This window comes from Thamnophis sirtalis, unplaced genomic scaffold (genome assembly GCF_051295495.1).
Source record: "Thamnophis sirtalis isolate CommonGarterSnake01/CBP01778 unplaced genomic scaffold, rThaSir2_p1.2 scaffold_8, whole genome shotgun sequence".
Lineage (NCBI taxonomy): Eukaryota > Metazoa > Chordata > Lepidosauria > Squamata > Natricidae > Thamnophis > Thamnophis sirtalis.
Window position 1 is genome coordinate 11,961,472 of NW_028261388.1, and position 14,565 is coordinate 11,976,036.

The window sequence follows — 14,565 nt, forward strand, 5'->3', positions numbered from 1 at the left end:
TCAGCAGAACGGGAAAAAGGTTGGGGTGAGGCCGGCCGCGCCCTTTTGAAAGCGGTCAAAAGGAACTCTTCGAGAAGTTGCTCCGGGTGGAGGCTAACGCCCTGCGCGCGTGTTCCTTCTACCTGCAGTAAGTAAAGCCAATGCAACTGCGGGGACGATTTGCAATGGGGAGGAATACTAGTAATTAAGGCTGCGATTGAATACCTTCCGTAAGTGGTGATCCTCGGCTGTGGGCTGTGCCTGATAGGATTTAACACATTTGGAAATTGGGGGGGGGGGACGGGGGACGCTTCAGTGCAAGGTGTGTTTACCCGGGAGTAATCCCTATTGTAACTAATGGAGCTTCTATATAGGAGCAATAAAGCTTGCATCGGACTCCAAGGAAATTTGCAGAACTTTGAGGCTGCTTTTTACTTTGGAGAAACCTCTGTGGCAAATAGGTGGTGGGATTTTCACACGCTAAGATAAAGGTTTGTTTGTAGGCTCTTGTGCAGGTTCAGTCTGGGTAGTTATATAGTACTTTGGGTGTGAATCCAAAAAATGGGTGTTTTAGAGGAGTGTTTTCCAAAACGGGGGACTTCTGGGAGATATGAAGTCCGCACATCTTAAAAAGTTTGAAAATCACTGCTCTTAAAAAAAAACCAACCCAAACACAACCGTTGAACCCAGGCTTCTGAATAAGTTGCAGTTTTATTACTCATCTCAGAATTTCTGCTTTATGGAATGTTCAATGGCTTAGCATAAGATGCTCCTAATAATAATAACTGAAAACTATAAAACACGGAGATAGCAACTTGGATTGGTTATAAATAATACAGTTTCTTTTTAAAAAATTGTTATTTTGCTTATACAAACTTCACATCTTTGCAACACATTACACTTCTTTTACATATCTGTTGTGATTCTTTTATCTGTACAAATAAGTCTTTTATAACTATAACTTTATATGTGCATTTATATTTCATACATCTTTTTCTTCATTCTATATATAACATTCTATATATTCTATGTAGAACAATCTATTTAACAAAGTAATAAAAAAATTGGAATGTGCAGAGCTGGATAGGCTCACAAAAGAATTAAAAGAGAAAGAAGAATCTGAATATTACTCTGCATGGGATTTATGGTATAATTGGCTAGAGAAAGGGGGGGCAGGAAAGCAAAAAAGAAAGGAAGGAAGATCAACAAATTAATAAACAACTACAAAACCGGAAAATGATTAAAAGATAGAAATACGAAATAGACTGTAGGAAATAAATAATAGGAAATGGATACAAAATGACTCAAATGTAATAAAGGCCGTAATACACAGAGTTTCTAGGAAGCAAGAAAGGATAAAAGTTTTGTGATTGCTAGAAAAAAAATTAGCAAGATCAAGAATACTTTTTAATGTGATTAGTTTATCCCTGAACTTTTAAGAGCAATTGATAGATTCATACTAAGAGAAATGAGCTAATGCTTTAAACAAGTTGTTCTCAAAACCTTGGGAAATATCTAGGCCTGATAATGGACCATTTGCATGATTAGTGGTTTCACCTGCTACTATAATTAATTCCTTCTTGCAAAATAAATTCCCTTGACCTTTTTTTTCTTCTATACAATTTAATACATTCAAATCCTCCATCTTGTTCCTAGGCAGCAGTTAATTGGAGTTCACTTCCAAATAATGTAAGCTGGTGAAGAAAATTAATCCTAATTTCTTTTTGTTGCTGTTGTTAAAGTTTGGTTTGAAGCAGCCAGCAAATAAACTTTTCAAATCTAATATCTATGCCCAGTCAGCAGTTGAGAACTTGGTTTCTAAGTTATATCTACTATGTGTGAATGGCTAACTCTGGTTTATTGAGTAAACTACTGCATGGCTCAAACATTGCATTAAACCAAAAACCACAGTTTACAAAATACTGAAGGCTAACTATCTCCAAACAAACCACCTTCTAGGAATCCAGGCTTAAAGTACAAATAGTATTGCAGCCATGTGCTATGTTCCATTTGCTTATATTAACTGAAGGAAAATTTTCAGTTAATTTGATTCCTTTGCAATGAAATTACTGGCTTAGACTGTATGCCCTAAAACAACATTTTTTCCCCTGTCCAAAGTAGTTGAGATACTGTGGGTGCTGATTCATCAACAATATTGCTTGTTGAATCATTTTTTTCCTCAAAAAGAACAGATGTGGGCACCAACAGTAACTAAGGAAGGAAAGACTGAAATAGTGAAACAGACAGCAGAGCACAATAAATCCACTACTCTCTTTCAACATGTAACGCTCTCATAAATTACCGTCCACATCTGTACTGTTAAAAGCTTGGGTTGAATTGCAAAACCAGTATGTTCATTAACAGACCTGTCACTTGTTCTTGATGTACTTTGATCTCTTAGGAGCCGACCTGCTTGGTTGCCTGCCTGGAATAAAACATGGCTAGGGTGGAAAAGTTTGCTTTTCACGTACCTACTCTGGAGGAAGTGGCTGATGGTACGCAAGCATGGTTCTTCGGTGTTATAAAAGCTGTGAGGAGAAGACTCGGTATAACAGCAGCAGTTAGAAAAGCAGGATATATAGGGCAGCGTGTATATTTGTTTAAAAGGGAGGCAAGATTTCTTTCCCCACGTTCTGAACATGTAGAGATGTCCTTGAAGGGAACACTTGGAAGTCATTATAGAGACAAGGGCAGAAGCACTCCTTAATCTCTGGGAAAGGTGATCATTTTAAGAACACTCCCATCAACACAAAGAGAGTCCGTCACTGTAGCTATTTCAGTAAAATATAATTATAGTCTTTGCTTAACCATTTGTTGAGCAATGGTGAATGATTTAGCATTGGCCCGCAATGTTATGGCTGTTGCAATCACATAAATCAAAGTCTGAGTGTTTGGCAACGGCCTGCAGTTACAACCACAGCATTGGAGGAGTCGTGGTGGTGCAGTGGTTAGAAGGCAATATTGCAGGCTAACTCTGTCCACAGCCTGGAGTTTGATCCTGACCGGCTCAAGGTTGACTCAGCCTTCCATCCTTCCGAGGCTGATAAAATGAGGACCCAGATTGTTGGGGGCAATATGATGACTCTGTAAACTGCTTAGAGGGGGCTGTAAAAGCCCTGTGAAGCGGTATATAAGTCTTTAAGTGCTATTGCTATATTGCATTCTTCAATTTTCTTTGAAATCATCTATTTTCCTTCCAGTTCTACAGAATGGACTTCAAGAAAATTTTGCAGATGTCCAGGTATCCGTGGTGGATTGTCCTGATATGACTAAAGAACCCTTCTGTTTTCCTGTTAAAGGTAACACGTAGTATCTGTGACGGAATATTGGCAATATCTTGGTAACATGTGGGCCACCAGGTAGAAAAGGCAAAATTGCCAGGATTATTTTTGGCAGAATAGATTTTCTTTAAAGAATGGAGTAGATTTTCTTAAGCCTTTTCAAGATTGGATTATCCAGGCTAAAAGCCCTTGTCGCATACCATAAAATACTGAATGCTCCTTTTTTTAAAAAAAAATAATCCTATAAGTCGGAAGGATGCTATGCTAAGTGATGGTTTGTTTTAGCTATAGTTGGTTATACAAACCACCATTGTCTGGTTCATCATACAAATCACAATAATTGGTTTTGGGGGTCTACTAAACTGTGATTGCTTTTATATTGTTTTGGGTTAGTAAAAAAAAAACTGGAAAACAATAAATTTGCCCATTTTTTTTCCTTTTTACAGGTATTTGTGGCAAGCCTAGAATTGCAGATGTGGGAGGTGTTCCATACCTTTTACCGCTTGTACAGAAAGACAAGGTAATTAAAATTTAATAGACTTGCAACCATGTGTAAAAGGTAGTCTTTCATCCAATAACTTCTCATTTTGAACAGAAACAACAATTCCCATTTTTGGGAGGCTGGAGTGGATGGAATCAAATCATTTTTGCTACCCTGTTTCCCTGAAAATAAGACCTCCCCGGATAATAAGCTCCACTGGGCTTTTGAGCGCATGCACTAAAATAAGCCCTCCCCGAAAATATTGCACACAGCAGCAGCCATGAGGTGACTACGCTCGCCGCCTCCTGCACCTCAAAAAAATAAATAAATAAGACCCTGTCTTATTTTGGGGGAAACACTAATATTGCAGTGATCCTAGTAAAGTCAGACTAGTCCATTCTCACGTTTTGCACATGTGTTAATTGGTTACCTTTTAAAAATCCTTTCAAAGAGATTTGGTTCAGATCCTAATTTTGCAATTTTAAAAATGCAGGTAGGTTTTGATTAGTAGTTAATGAATCCCACAAAATGGTTACGTTATTTGAATTCACACTATCAGCAATAACAATGGCACTTAGACTTATATACTACTTCACTGTGCTTTCCAGCCCTCTCTAAGTGGTTTACAGAGTCAGCATATTGCCCCCAACAATCTGGGTCCTCGTTTTACTGAAGGCTGGATCAACCTTCAATCCATCAAGATCGAACTGCTGGCAGTCGGCAGACAGTAGAAGTAGCCTGCTATTAGAACTGCATTCTAACCACTGTGCCACCATAGCTCTTAATCTTGTAATCAAGATTACAACCATAACTGAGATTGCAATTTCAGTTGTACGTCACGATGGTTATAAAGTGAGTCACCTTGTCAGCTTGATTGATTTTACAGCCTTTTTTGGGGGCGGTCATAAACTGAACACTGCAGTTATTAAGCAAACCCATTATTTTCTATAAGGTGTTTATATTTTCTTTTGCTGGAAACCAGAAGTATGGTAAATATTGGTTTTTGACAAAAACAAATCATGGATCTCTTCCCGCTTTTAAAAATTATGGAGGACTCCAAAAAAAGCTTTTGTTTGTATGGGTTATGTTTATATTTACCATATTAAAAATTGGATGCATTCACTGCCACTTCTCATGGTCGTTGGATGAGATTTTAATATTGTATTCTTTTTCAACATAGAATGGCAATTAATTTAAATTTTTTAAACTTTACATTTAAAGACACCTGAGAATCTCGGGGAAGGCCGAGTCGTCCTAGGAACACACTTTAAGAGCAGCTGCCCTCTGGACCAGCGGTCTCCAACCTTGGCAACTTTAAGACTTGTGACTTCAACTCCCAGAATTCCTCTTTTGCTGGCTGAGGAATTCTGGGAGTTGAACTCCACAAATCTTAAAAGTTGCCAAGTTTGGAGACCCTTGCTCTGGATAGCATGCAAATGAACCAATTTAACCATTCTTTTCTCATTTAGGTTTATGACCTGAACATAATAGCGAAAGAAATACAGTTACCCGGAGCATTTTTCCTTGGTGCTGGAGCTGTTTCCTCCAGAGTAGTTGGAAGCAATGCTGAGGTAAGAGAATGGGTAAGAAAATATTAGCCTCCATGTTTACCTGGAGTGTAGACTGCCCAACCTTAGCAACATAAAGACTTGTGAACTTCAACTCCCAGAATTCCGTACTGTTGTGCCTTACAATGGCTTCTACCGTACTGCCGTAAAATGGCTTCTACTGTACAGCCTAGTGGAGTTGCCATGGTAACGGCTTTACAGTACTCCACAAGGGGGTTCTCTCTGATAAGGGGGAAAATCCAACATTAGAAATTACGTTTGGTCCTGGCATTTTCAACAAGGCTTTGAATTATTTTTGAGGACAAATGTATGGCTTCTGGGGGCACATTTGTAACTAATCAATTGTCGCCAAAATCAGGGCTTTTCCTGTCTAATGCAGATTTAGGATAAATAAACACCCGGGCAACGCCGGATTATCAGCTAGTTTAAGCTACAAACAAAATGTGCTGCTTGCTTTAATGATTGTGAAGTGACGGTAGTCCATGCTGGTCTATTGGAAGATGTTCATCTGTTTCTATTCTAGTTCATCCCAATTGTCCAAGCTGAAAAGGGAGAAAAAGCAGCAATCAATGGAAGTTACCTAGCCAAGATCAATCCTGAGGATGGCAGCTGTCTGCTCCAAAAATACAGCTCCCTCCATGACGATTGTGAATTTGGGCTGCTGGCAAACCTATATGCGAGTGAAGGTCTTCCCGGTAAGGTATGTGGCTCAATCAGCTTTTTGAAATGGCTTTTTGAAAAGAAATACATCCAGGGAACAAAATAAATTTAAAACAAACCAATTAAAAGAGAGAAAATTTCAAAAGCTAACAAGCCCAAACAAGCCAACTTCTACATGTAAACATGCTTTGCTTCGCTTCATTTTATTGACAGCTGCACATCTTACCCATGGACAGTATGGTGTAAATACCAATATTTTTCAGAATATAAGATGCACTCCCCCCCCCTTAAAAGAGGGTGAAAATAAGGGTGCGTCTTATACACCGAATGCTGCCCCGATCACCCACCGGCCCCCAACCTTTGGCCTCTTCCCTCCTTGCAGCAAACAGCCTGTTTCAGTTTCAGCTTCAACACAGCCTGATTAGCACAAGCAGCTGATTGTCGGTTGGATCGGCCACCCAACCACCTATTTCAGGCTGCAGGGATTGCCTATTGCCACCTCTGCACGCCCCATTTTCAGCCTCCACGTACCCCATTTTCCTCCCAATCCAGTCCCCGCCACCCAGAATAGGCGGGAAATGGAACACACGGAGGCTAAAAACAGTGTATGAAGGCTACAATAAGCTATAGCAATCCCTGCAGCCTGAAACAGCTGATTGCCATCCCAACAATCAGCTGCTTGTGCTAATCAGGCTGTGCTGAAACAGAAACCGGCTGTTTGCTGCAAGGAGGCAAATTGCTGGGAGGCAGAGGCAGATTTGTTTTTCTTGTTTTCCTCCCCAAAAGCTAGGTGTGTCTTCCACTTTGGAGCATCTTCTACTCCAAAAAATACGGTACATATGTTTACAGCTAGTAAGCAATACAGGAATGTAGATTCAAGGATTCTATAGATTCAAGGCCCTGATTTGATTTGATTTGATTTATTGCATTTCTATGCCGCCCTATTCCCAGAGGGACTCAGGGCGGCTCACAAACCAAGTAGGGGGGGGGGAACAAACAGGAGGAAAGACAACGGACAAACAACTACAACAATTTAAAAACACTCAACAACCACACAGTTCAAGCGGGGGCGGGGAACTCGTCAGCACCAGGCCTGTCGGAACAGCCAGGTTTTAAGGGCTTTGCGGAAAGCCTGAAGGGTGGTGATGGTCCGAATCTCCACGGGGAGCTCGTTCCAGAGGGCCGGAGCAGCCACAGAGAAGGCCCTCCTCTGGGTGGTAGCCAGTCAGCATTGACCAGTAGATGGAATTCAGAGGAGGCCTAGTCTGTGGGATCTAATACGTCTGTTGGAGGTAATTGGCAGCAGGCGGTCTCTCAAGTACCCAGGTCCAATACCATGAAGGGCTTTATAAGTGACGACTAGCACCTTGAAGCGCTGTCCTTTATATTTTCCAAGAATGCTAACAGACTATTTAACACCTAGATGCTGTTTTCAGACATAAAAAAGATGCCATTTAAAAAAAAATAACATTAAAAATAAGGATTGAATATAGGGAGCATATTCGATGCCAAGAATTCACAAACATTTTGTTTACAGTGGAACTAGATTAAAAGGAAAATTTCAACTGCAAATTACTGCACAGAATTTTCTCTGATTAACATGACCATATTAACCTGTCTCCTTTCTTTAAGGTCGTTGAAGTGAGAGTGAAGAAAAGAACGGGTGAGCAGAATTTCATATCCTGCATACGGAAAGCCTTAGATAAGCATTATGGTGACAAAACAATGGGAATGGGAGGCACCTTCATTATCCAGAAAGGAAACGCAAAACTTCATATTATGGTAAGAAGATGATTTTCCATTTTATTATTTCTTCGGGAAGCATGAGTTAGACAAGAAGGGAAAAAAAGTCAGTTCTGTAAAAACATTAAAGAGTAAAGTCTTTCCACAAACATTTGCAAATTTGCTTTTTTATGGGGTGTTATCACGGTGACTCGGTGGCTAAGATGCTGAGCTTGTTTATCAGAAAGGCCAGTGGTTCGAATCCCTAGCACCGCATAACGGAGTGAGCTCCCGTGATTTGTCCCAGCTTCTGCCAACTTAGCAGTTCGAAAACATGTAAAAATGCAAGTAGAAAAATAGGAACCACCTTTGGTGGGAAGGTAACAGTGCTCCATGTGCCTTCGGCGTTGAGTCATGCTGGTCACATGACCATGGAGATGTCTTTGGACAGCGCTGGCTCTTTGGCTTTGAAATGAGATGAACACCGCCTCCTAGAGTCGGGAACGAGTAGCACATATATGCGAGGAGCACCTTTATCAAGTAGATGTGCGACGGCTCAGCAATTAAAGATGCTCAACTTGTTAGCTGGAGATCAGACAGCCTGAGTTTGAGATCTGAATTCTGTGCAACAGGGTGAATTCCTGTTATTTGCCCCAGCTCCTATCCATCTGGCAGTTCAAAGGCATGAAAATGCAAGTAGATAAATAGGTACCACTTCAGTGGGAAGGTTACAGTATTTTGTTAGCCTTTGGCGTATAGGCATTCTGGCCACATGACCATGGAAAATGTCTTTGGACAATGCTGGCTCCCTCAGTACATGCACACTACCCTTAATTGGCAGGATTTTTCCAAGATTTCAAAAAGGGGTCTTTCTCACTTATATTGGCGGAAGCCAGACTGGCAATTTTTTGCATTCAAAACAGGCAATTAAGCTCTCATTGAGCGACTTTACCTTATCATCATCTTAACGACACCATAATCCCTTGCAGGGAGAAATTTGGACAACTGAATAGAGCTGAGTGTTTTACTGGCCAGATGCCTTTCCTGTTGCCAATGCGGAGTTTTCCCCGAGATATATTCTCAGTGTGCCCAGAGAGAAATATTTGCCTCTACCTAGGACCGAACTCACAGCCTCCTGGCTGTAAGTCGAGAGCTCCACCTCTAGGCCACCATACCACTCTAGATTGAGCTACTGTCACTGTTGTCCCAATTCTGATGGACACTTGAAGTTGTAATTGTTTGTGCCAGCTGCAGAATTTTCTGGCTTACATTTCAAAAGAAACTTGCATTTTTTATGGTTTCAAAAGAAACTGGGATACTACCAGAGATCCAGAATTGTGTTGTGGGAAGTTATCATCCAGCCCTCTCCCAGAAAGAATGAAATATCCTAGGAAATATTGAAAAGGCAGAATGTTTCTCTGGATGTGAAAAGAAGCATGTTTTAAAAGACAGAATAGTTGCCTGTAGCTTCTTGCCCACCCCCACTTTGTCAATAGGCCCATTAAGACTAGCCAGGCTAACCCACTTTACATAATAAAGACTTCACCAGCAGCTACAGAAAGGCATGATAATATACTCAACTGACCACAAGGCATCTGAGAACTCATCACAGCCTAGAGAGTAGCCCCCTGCATGGCACCATGGGAGTCTGACAACCAATCAGAATACATTTCTTACACAGGAACAGGAAACAGAGAGGTGGGACTAAACAGGGTATAAAAAGCCTAGCAAGCCCCTTCCTCAACCCTTCTCCTCTTCTCCATCAACATTGAAACATGTGATCACCTTTTCTGTTCAGGGCTCAAGCCATGTGGTCCTGTCCAACAATAAACCGTCTTTCCAAGCAGCCTCCATGTCTCCAGTGTCTTTTCCCCCACTTGGAGCTGAACCCAGAAGGACATTTCTTTCAACAGTGTCAAAGCATAACTTGTGTCATGTTTCCTATACGGAGAGGAGGGAAACAGACTGTGATGACTTTAAGAGTTCCTGTACTTTTCTATATTTAAAAACCGCCACCTGTTTGTTTTTAATTACAGCCTTCTGAATTTTCTGCCTGCCCTTTGGAAACTGATGAGAAAGTGAACGATTGGCTGAAGTTTTTTGAAATGGCAGCTCCGCTCATTTGCCAGCCTGTGATTGTTTCTCAAGATCCAGTAAGGAAATTCTTTTGCTATTTTTCAAGTGAGATCCCAACTTAACTGGCCTGGATGCAAAGTGGTCATTATTTTAAACAATCATCCACTCCATTTGCTCCAGGTGCCATAATGTGCACCAAAGAATTGGGAAAATATCCAGTGAGAACCAGTTGGGTGTAGTGGTTAAGATGCTGGCCTAGAAACCAGGAGGCTATGACTTCTAGTTCCTCGTTAGGCATGGAAGCTTGGGCCAAATTTTCTCTCGGTCCAACCCATGTCATAGCTTTGTTGTTGTGACAAAAGTAGAAGGAGGATGGCATATCTATCTATCTATCCATCCATATCTATCTATAAATGGCTCTGTGTTTGCATAACTTTGGAACACCTCAAGCAATTTCAACCAAATTTGGTATACAGGTGACTTACTCTCCAAAAACAAGTACTATGGGGGTAAGACACCCCTAACATCCCTCGGGGTGTGTGTTCTGTAACGATACAGCCTGTTGTGCCTTCAAATGGCTTCTACTGTACTGGTGTAAAATGGCTTATACAGTACAGCGCAGTGGAGTTGCCATGGTAATGGCTTCACACTACTCCACAAGGGAGCTCCCTCTGGTAAGGGGAAAAATCCAACATTGGAAATTACGTTTGGTCTGGACATTACCCCCCTATAAATAAATACCCAGACAACACCAGGTTATCAGCTAGTTCTATTATAAATGTTCCCCATCTTGAGTGTACAAAGCTATTGGTGCAGCTTTGTCATGACACGTCACCCAAAATACACAAATTATCCTCATTCAGCTACCACTGTTGAGAGTGGCAACTGGGTTGTTAGGCAAAGCAGTTGTTGTGAAACCATGACCGTATTTATGATCTTACTGCAGCTTTCCTTTGATTTACAGACTTGTAAAACTTGCCTCAAAGTTACTTTTTAATCATTGCCGTAACTGAAGAGTAGCTAAATGAGACTGTCAGGGTGCCAAATAGCATCCAAAAGTAAGTCAGAGTCCAAGGCAAAGTATTGCTCAAAGTTCTAATTTATTAAGAGTGTCGTGTTGGCACATCTGGGAAAACCCGAATCTGAAAGCTTCCCGGTTTTCCCCATCTAGTTGAAAGTTCAAGAACCTGCCCCTACACCCACAAGCCCATCACATGGTCTAATCTCCCACTGCCATGCTGGCAGTTCCACACATCCAGTTCCGGTCAGGTGCAGAGACAAAGGATGACCTTGGCTTTCTAGAAAGAATTTTGTTACGGCTACATAGCATCTAACACCTTACAATCCCCCCTCCCACTTTCCCACAATAGAAAATGCATAGCGGGCTAATAGAAAGTGTGGCAGGCCAAAGAGCCAAAAGAAAAGATGGCTGCAGGCTCGACAGAGACTGTTGCTAAATGAGGACTTACCTATATTGCCAAATAACACAAAATAACACCTTGTATGTGATGTACCTGAACTGTAGGAAATGTTTGTTGCTTGGGGCCAGCCCCACAGACAGGAATTTATGGATCCTTGACTTTTTCCCAGGGTTTTGATCTGCGTGTGGAGCATACTCACTGTTTCAGTCATCACGGTGAAGGAGGCCACTACCACGAAGACACAACGCCAGAGACTGTAGAATATCTGGGGTATTTTGTACCTGCTGAATTCCTCTTTCGGATCGACAGACCAAAGGAGACGCATATGGTGGGCCGGGATTAAAGTCGAACCCGCCCAGGGAGCTGATGTTAATTTAGAAGCAGAAAGTCAAGAGACGACTAAATTTGCTTTTCACTGAGGCTCAGCTAATGTCTAATCACAACCTGAATGTATTCTTATTTTTTTTGGCACTTAAAAATAAAATATGGCGAAATTGATTTTTTTTTTTTTCAGATTGGAAATGTAGCTGATTGCAAAACCACCAAAACTAGGAGCCCACTTTTTACTTAAATAGTTACATATGAGATCATTGACTCCCCTTTTTCTGTCCTTAAGGTAAAGGTAAAGGTTCCCCTCACATATATGTGCTAGTTGTTCCCGACTCTAGGGGGCGGTGCTCATTTCCGTTTCAAAGCCAAAGAGCAAGCACTGTCTGAAGACGTCTCCGTGGTCATGTGGCCGGCATGACTAAACGCCAAAGACGCACGGAACGCTGTTACCTTCCCATCAAGGGTGGTTCCTATTATTCAGCCGGTTCAGACTGGTTCATCCAAACCGGTAGCGGAAATCGCAGGCGGGCCTGCCCTGTCCTATTTAACCACGTTTTTTAGGCTGTGCATGTGCGTGGAAGGAGCACACGCGAGCAAAGTACATGTGCAGAACGCCATGTGTGGAAGGAGTGTGCATGCTTTCTGATTTTTTTTCTTTGAAGACATTTCCCTTCTCATCCAAAGGAGCTTCTTCAGCTCTGACTGGATAGTGGGGAATGGAAGGATTTATACTCCTTGCAGACAGCTGGTCATTTGCATCCTTTTAGAAGGTCGTTGAAGCACTTGGAGATTTATCTGTGTCCTCAGGGTTTGCACCTAAGTGATGCTCCTGGTTCCTGTAACCTGCAATTTCTTTTCTCTGGAAATCCATTCCTACTCCCACACCATTCGAAGGGCGTTCATCCCAAATGGTATAGCTAAAGGTCATGAAGCGTGAATATCAATATAAATTGTTCCAACTTCTACTCTCAAAATGACGCTATAGAGCTTTGCACACCAGAACAACCAGACACAAGGACAGTTTTTCCCCGAATGCCATCACTGTGCTTAACAACTAATTCCCACAACACCGTAATATTACCTAAGACTGCATTACTATTATTCTTCTCTTCCTTCCTAATACCTATCTCTTCCCACTTAATGACTATAACCATGTTGCTTGTATCTTTACGATTTATATTGTTTTATTTAGTTTTCCTAGTATGATTTGATTGTTTATTTAGTATCCTATGACTATCACTAAGTGTTGTATCTTAGGATTCTTGATGAATGTATTTTTAATATACACTGAGAGCTTATGCACTGAAGAGAAATTCCTCGTGTGTCCAATCACACTTGGCCAAAAGCGATAATAGAATTCTATTCTATTATCGGTTACAAAGCCCCCTTTGGATTTGTAATGCTGGGATATGTGGTAGGGCAATCTGAGTCATGTACCTGTGTAGGTGACTCATTTAAAATAGATAAGATGATAAACTTTAAAGCAGGGACAGAAGTTTGCTCATTGTCAAATGTCTACTCTGGAGATTCTCAATCATCCAGGTCATGGTTGTCCAAAAGGTGTTTTTTTTTCCCAGGAGGCAACTTGACTTTCTTGTTTTTTTTCTTTGAACACGTTTCGCTTCTTACCCAAGAAGCTTCTTCATTTCTGACTGGATGATGGGGGGAGAGGTCAATGTAAATTACACATATATTATCCCATATCATCCAGCAACAGGCACCTCACTCGCGTCCGCTTCATACCCGCAGAACTCGCAGCATCTCTGAGCCTTTTCCCACACTATAAAAAAGATGTTGAGATTCTAGAAAAAGTGCAGAGAAGAGCAACCAAGATGATTAGGGGTCTGGAGGCTAAAACATACGAAGAAACATTGTAGGAACTGGACACGGCTAGTCTAGTGAAGAGAAGGACCAGGGGAGACATGATAGCAGTCTTTCAATATTTGAGGGGCTGCCAGAGAGGAGAGGGTCAAGCTATTTTCCAAGGCATCTGAAGGCCACTTGAAGAATAATGGATGGAAACTGATCAAGGAGAGATTCAACCTACTAATAAGGAGAAATTTTCTGACAGAACAATCAACCAATGGAACTGCTTGCCTTCCGGGAAAATGTGGCAGCTTCATCACTTGTTGTTAGTTCCAAAGTTGTGTCTGACCCATGGACAACGTTCCTCCAGGCCTTCCTGTTCTCTACCATCCCCTACAGTTTATTTAAGCTCGTGCCTACTGCTTCAGGGACTCCATCCAGCCACCTCATTCTCTGCTGTCCCCTCCTTCTTTTGCCCTCAATCTTTCCCAGCATTTTCTCTTCTCCAGTGAGTCCTTCCTTCTCATCAGGTGGCCAAAGGATTTGAGTTTCCTCTTTAGGATCTGGCCTTCTAAAGAGCAGTCAGGATTGATCTCCTCTAGGACTGACCGGTTGGATGGCCTTGCAGTCCAAGGGACTTGCAGGAGTCTTTTCTAGCACCATAGTTCAAAGGCCTCCATTCTTTGGCGCTCAGCCTTTCTTATGGTCCAACCTTCACAGCCATACATTTAACTGGGAAAACCATAGCTCCATCACTGGAGGCTTTCAAAAAGAGATTGGACTGCCATTGGTCAGAATTGGTGTAGGTCAGGATCTCCTGCTTGGGCAGGGGGTTGGACTAGATCAGGGATCTCCAACCTTGGCAACTTGAAGACTGGTGGACTTCAACTTCCAGAATTCCTCAGCCAAAGTCCACCAGTCTTCAAGTTGCCAAGGTTGGAGACCTTTGCACTTGACTAGATGACTTAGTACAGTGGTTCCCAAACTTGGCAACTTTAAGACTTGTGGACTTCAACTCCGCTCCAGCTCTGCTGGCTGGAGAATTCTGGGAGTTGAAGTCTACAAGTCTTAAAGTTGCCAAGTTTGGGAACCACTGACTTAGTATATAAGGTTCCTTACAACTCTATTAATCTGTAATAAGTGCCGACCACTAGGGGCCGCCGGTGCGCTGCCTTGGAATCGCAGTTTCCTCTTTGTTCCCCTGCGGGCCGCCGTAGTTTCTTCTGCGCATGCTCCTTCCG

At 41.8% G+C, this 14,565-nt stretch overlaps 1 protein-coding gene across 2 annotated transcripts; it reads left to right on the forward strand.

The window, feature by feature from the left end:
- The first annotated feature begins 25 nt into the window (after positions 1 to 25).
- On the forward strand, positions 26 to 11,686 carry BKGD (beta-keto-L-gulonate decarboxylase). Of its 2 annotated transcripts, none has more exons than XM_087721096.1 (9): positions 26 to 127; positions 2,381 to 2,474; positions 3,180 to 3,278; positions 3,707 to 3,780; positions 5,211 to 5,312; positions 5,833 to 6,009; positions 7,602 to 7,751; positions 9,728 to 9,844; positions 11,358 to 11,686. In XM_087721096.1, the coding sequence occupies exons 2-9, from the start codon at positions 2,417 to 2,419 to the stop codon at positions 11,529 to 11,531; spliced, it is 951 nt and encodes a 316-aa protein (XP_087577222.1). In that variant the 5' UTR covers positions 26 to 127; positions 2,381 to 2,416; the 3' UTR covers positions 11,532 to 11,686. The 2 variants fall into 2 exon arrangements, with proteins under 2 accessions (XP_087577222.1, XP_087577221.1); XM_087721095.1 differs by having other exon boundaries at positions 81 to 209.
- The last annotated feature ends 2,879 nt before the right edge of the window (positions 11,687 to 14,565 follow it).

What these genes read in the sequence shown, in the direction of transcription:
- BKGD (XM_087721096.1), top strand. Translation starts at nt 2,417, where the DNA reads ATGGCTAGGGTGGAAAAGTTTGCTTTTCACGTACCTACTCTGGAGGAA. An exon ending in CTTCTGTTTTCCTGTTAAAG is followed by an intron (nt 3,279 to 3,706) that starts GTAACACGTAGT and finishes TCCTTTTTACAG; the next exon opens with GTATTTGTGGCAAGCCTAGA. An exon ending in TGATTGTTTCTCAAGATCCA is followed by an intron (nt 9,845 to 11,357) that starts GTAAGGAAATTC and finishes ACTTTTTCCCAG; the next exon opens with GGTTTTGATCTGCGTGTGGA.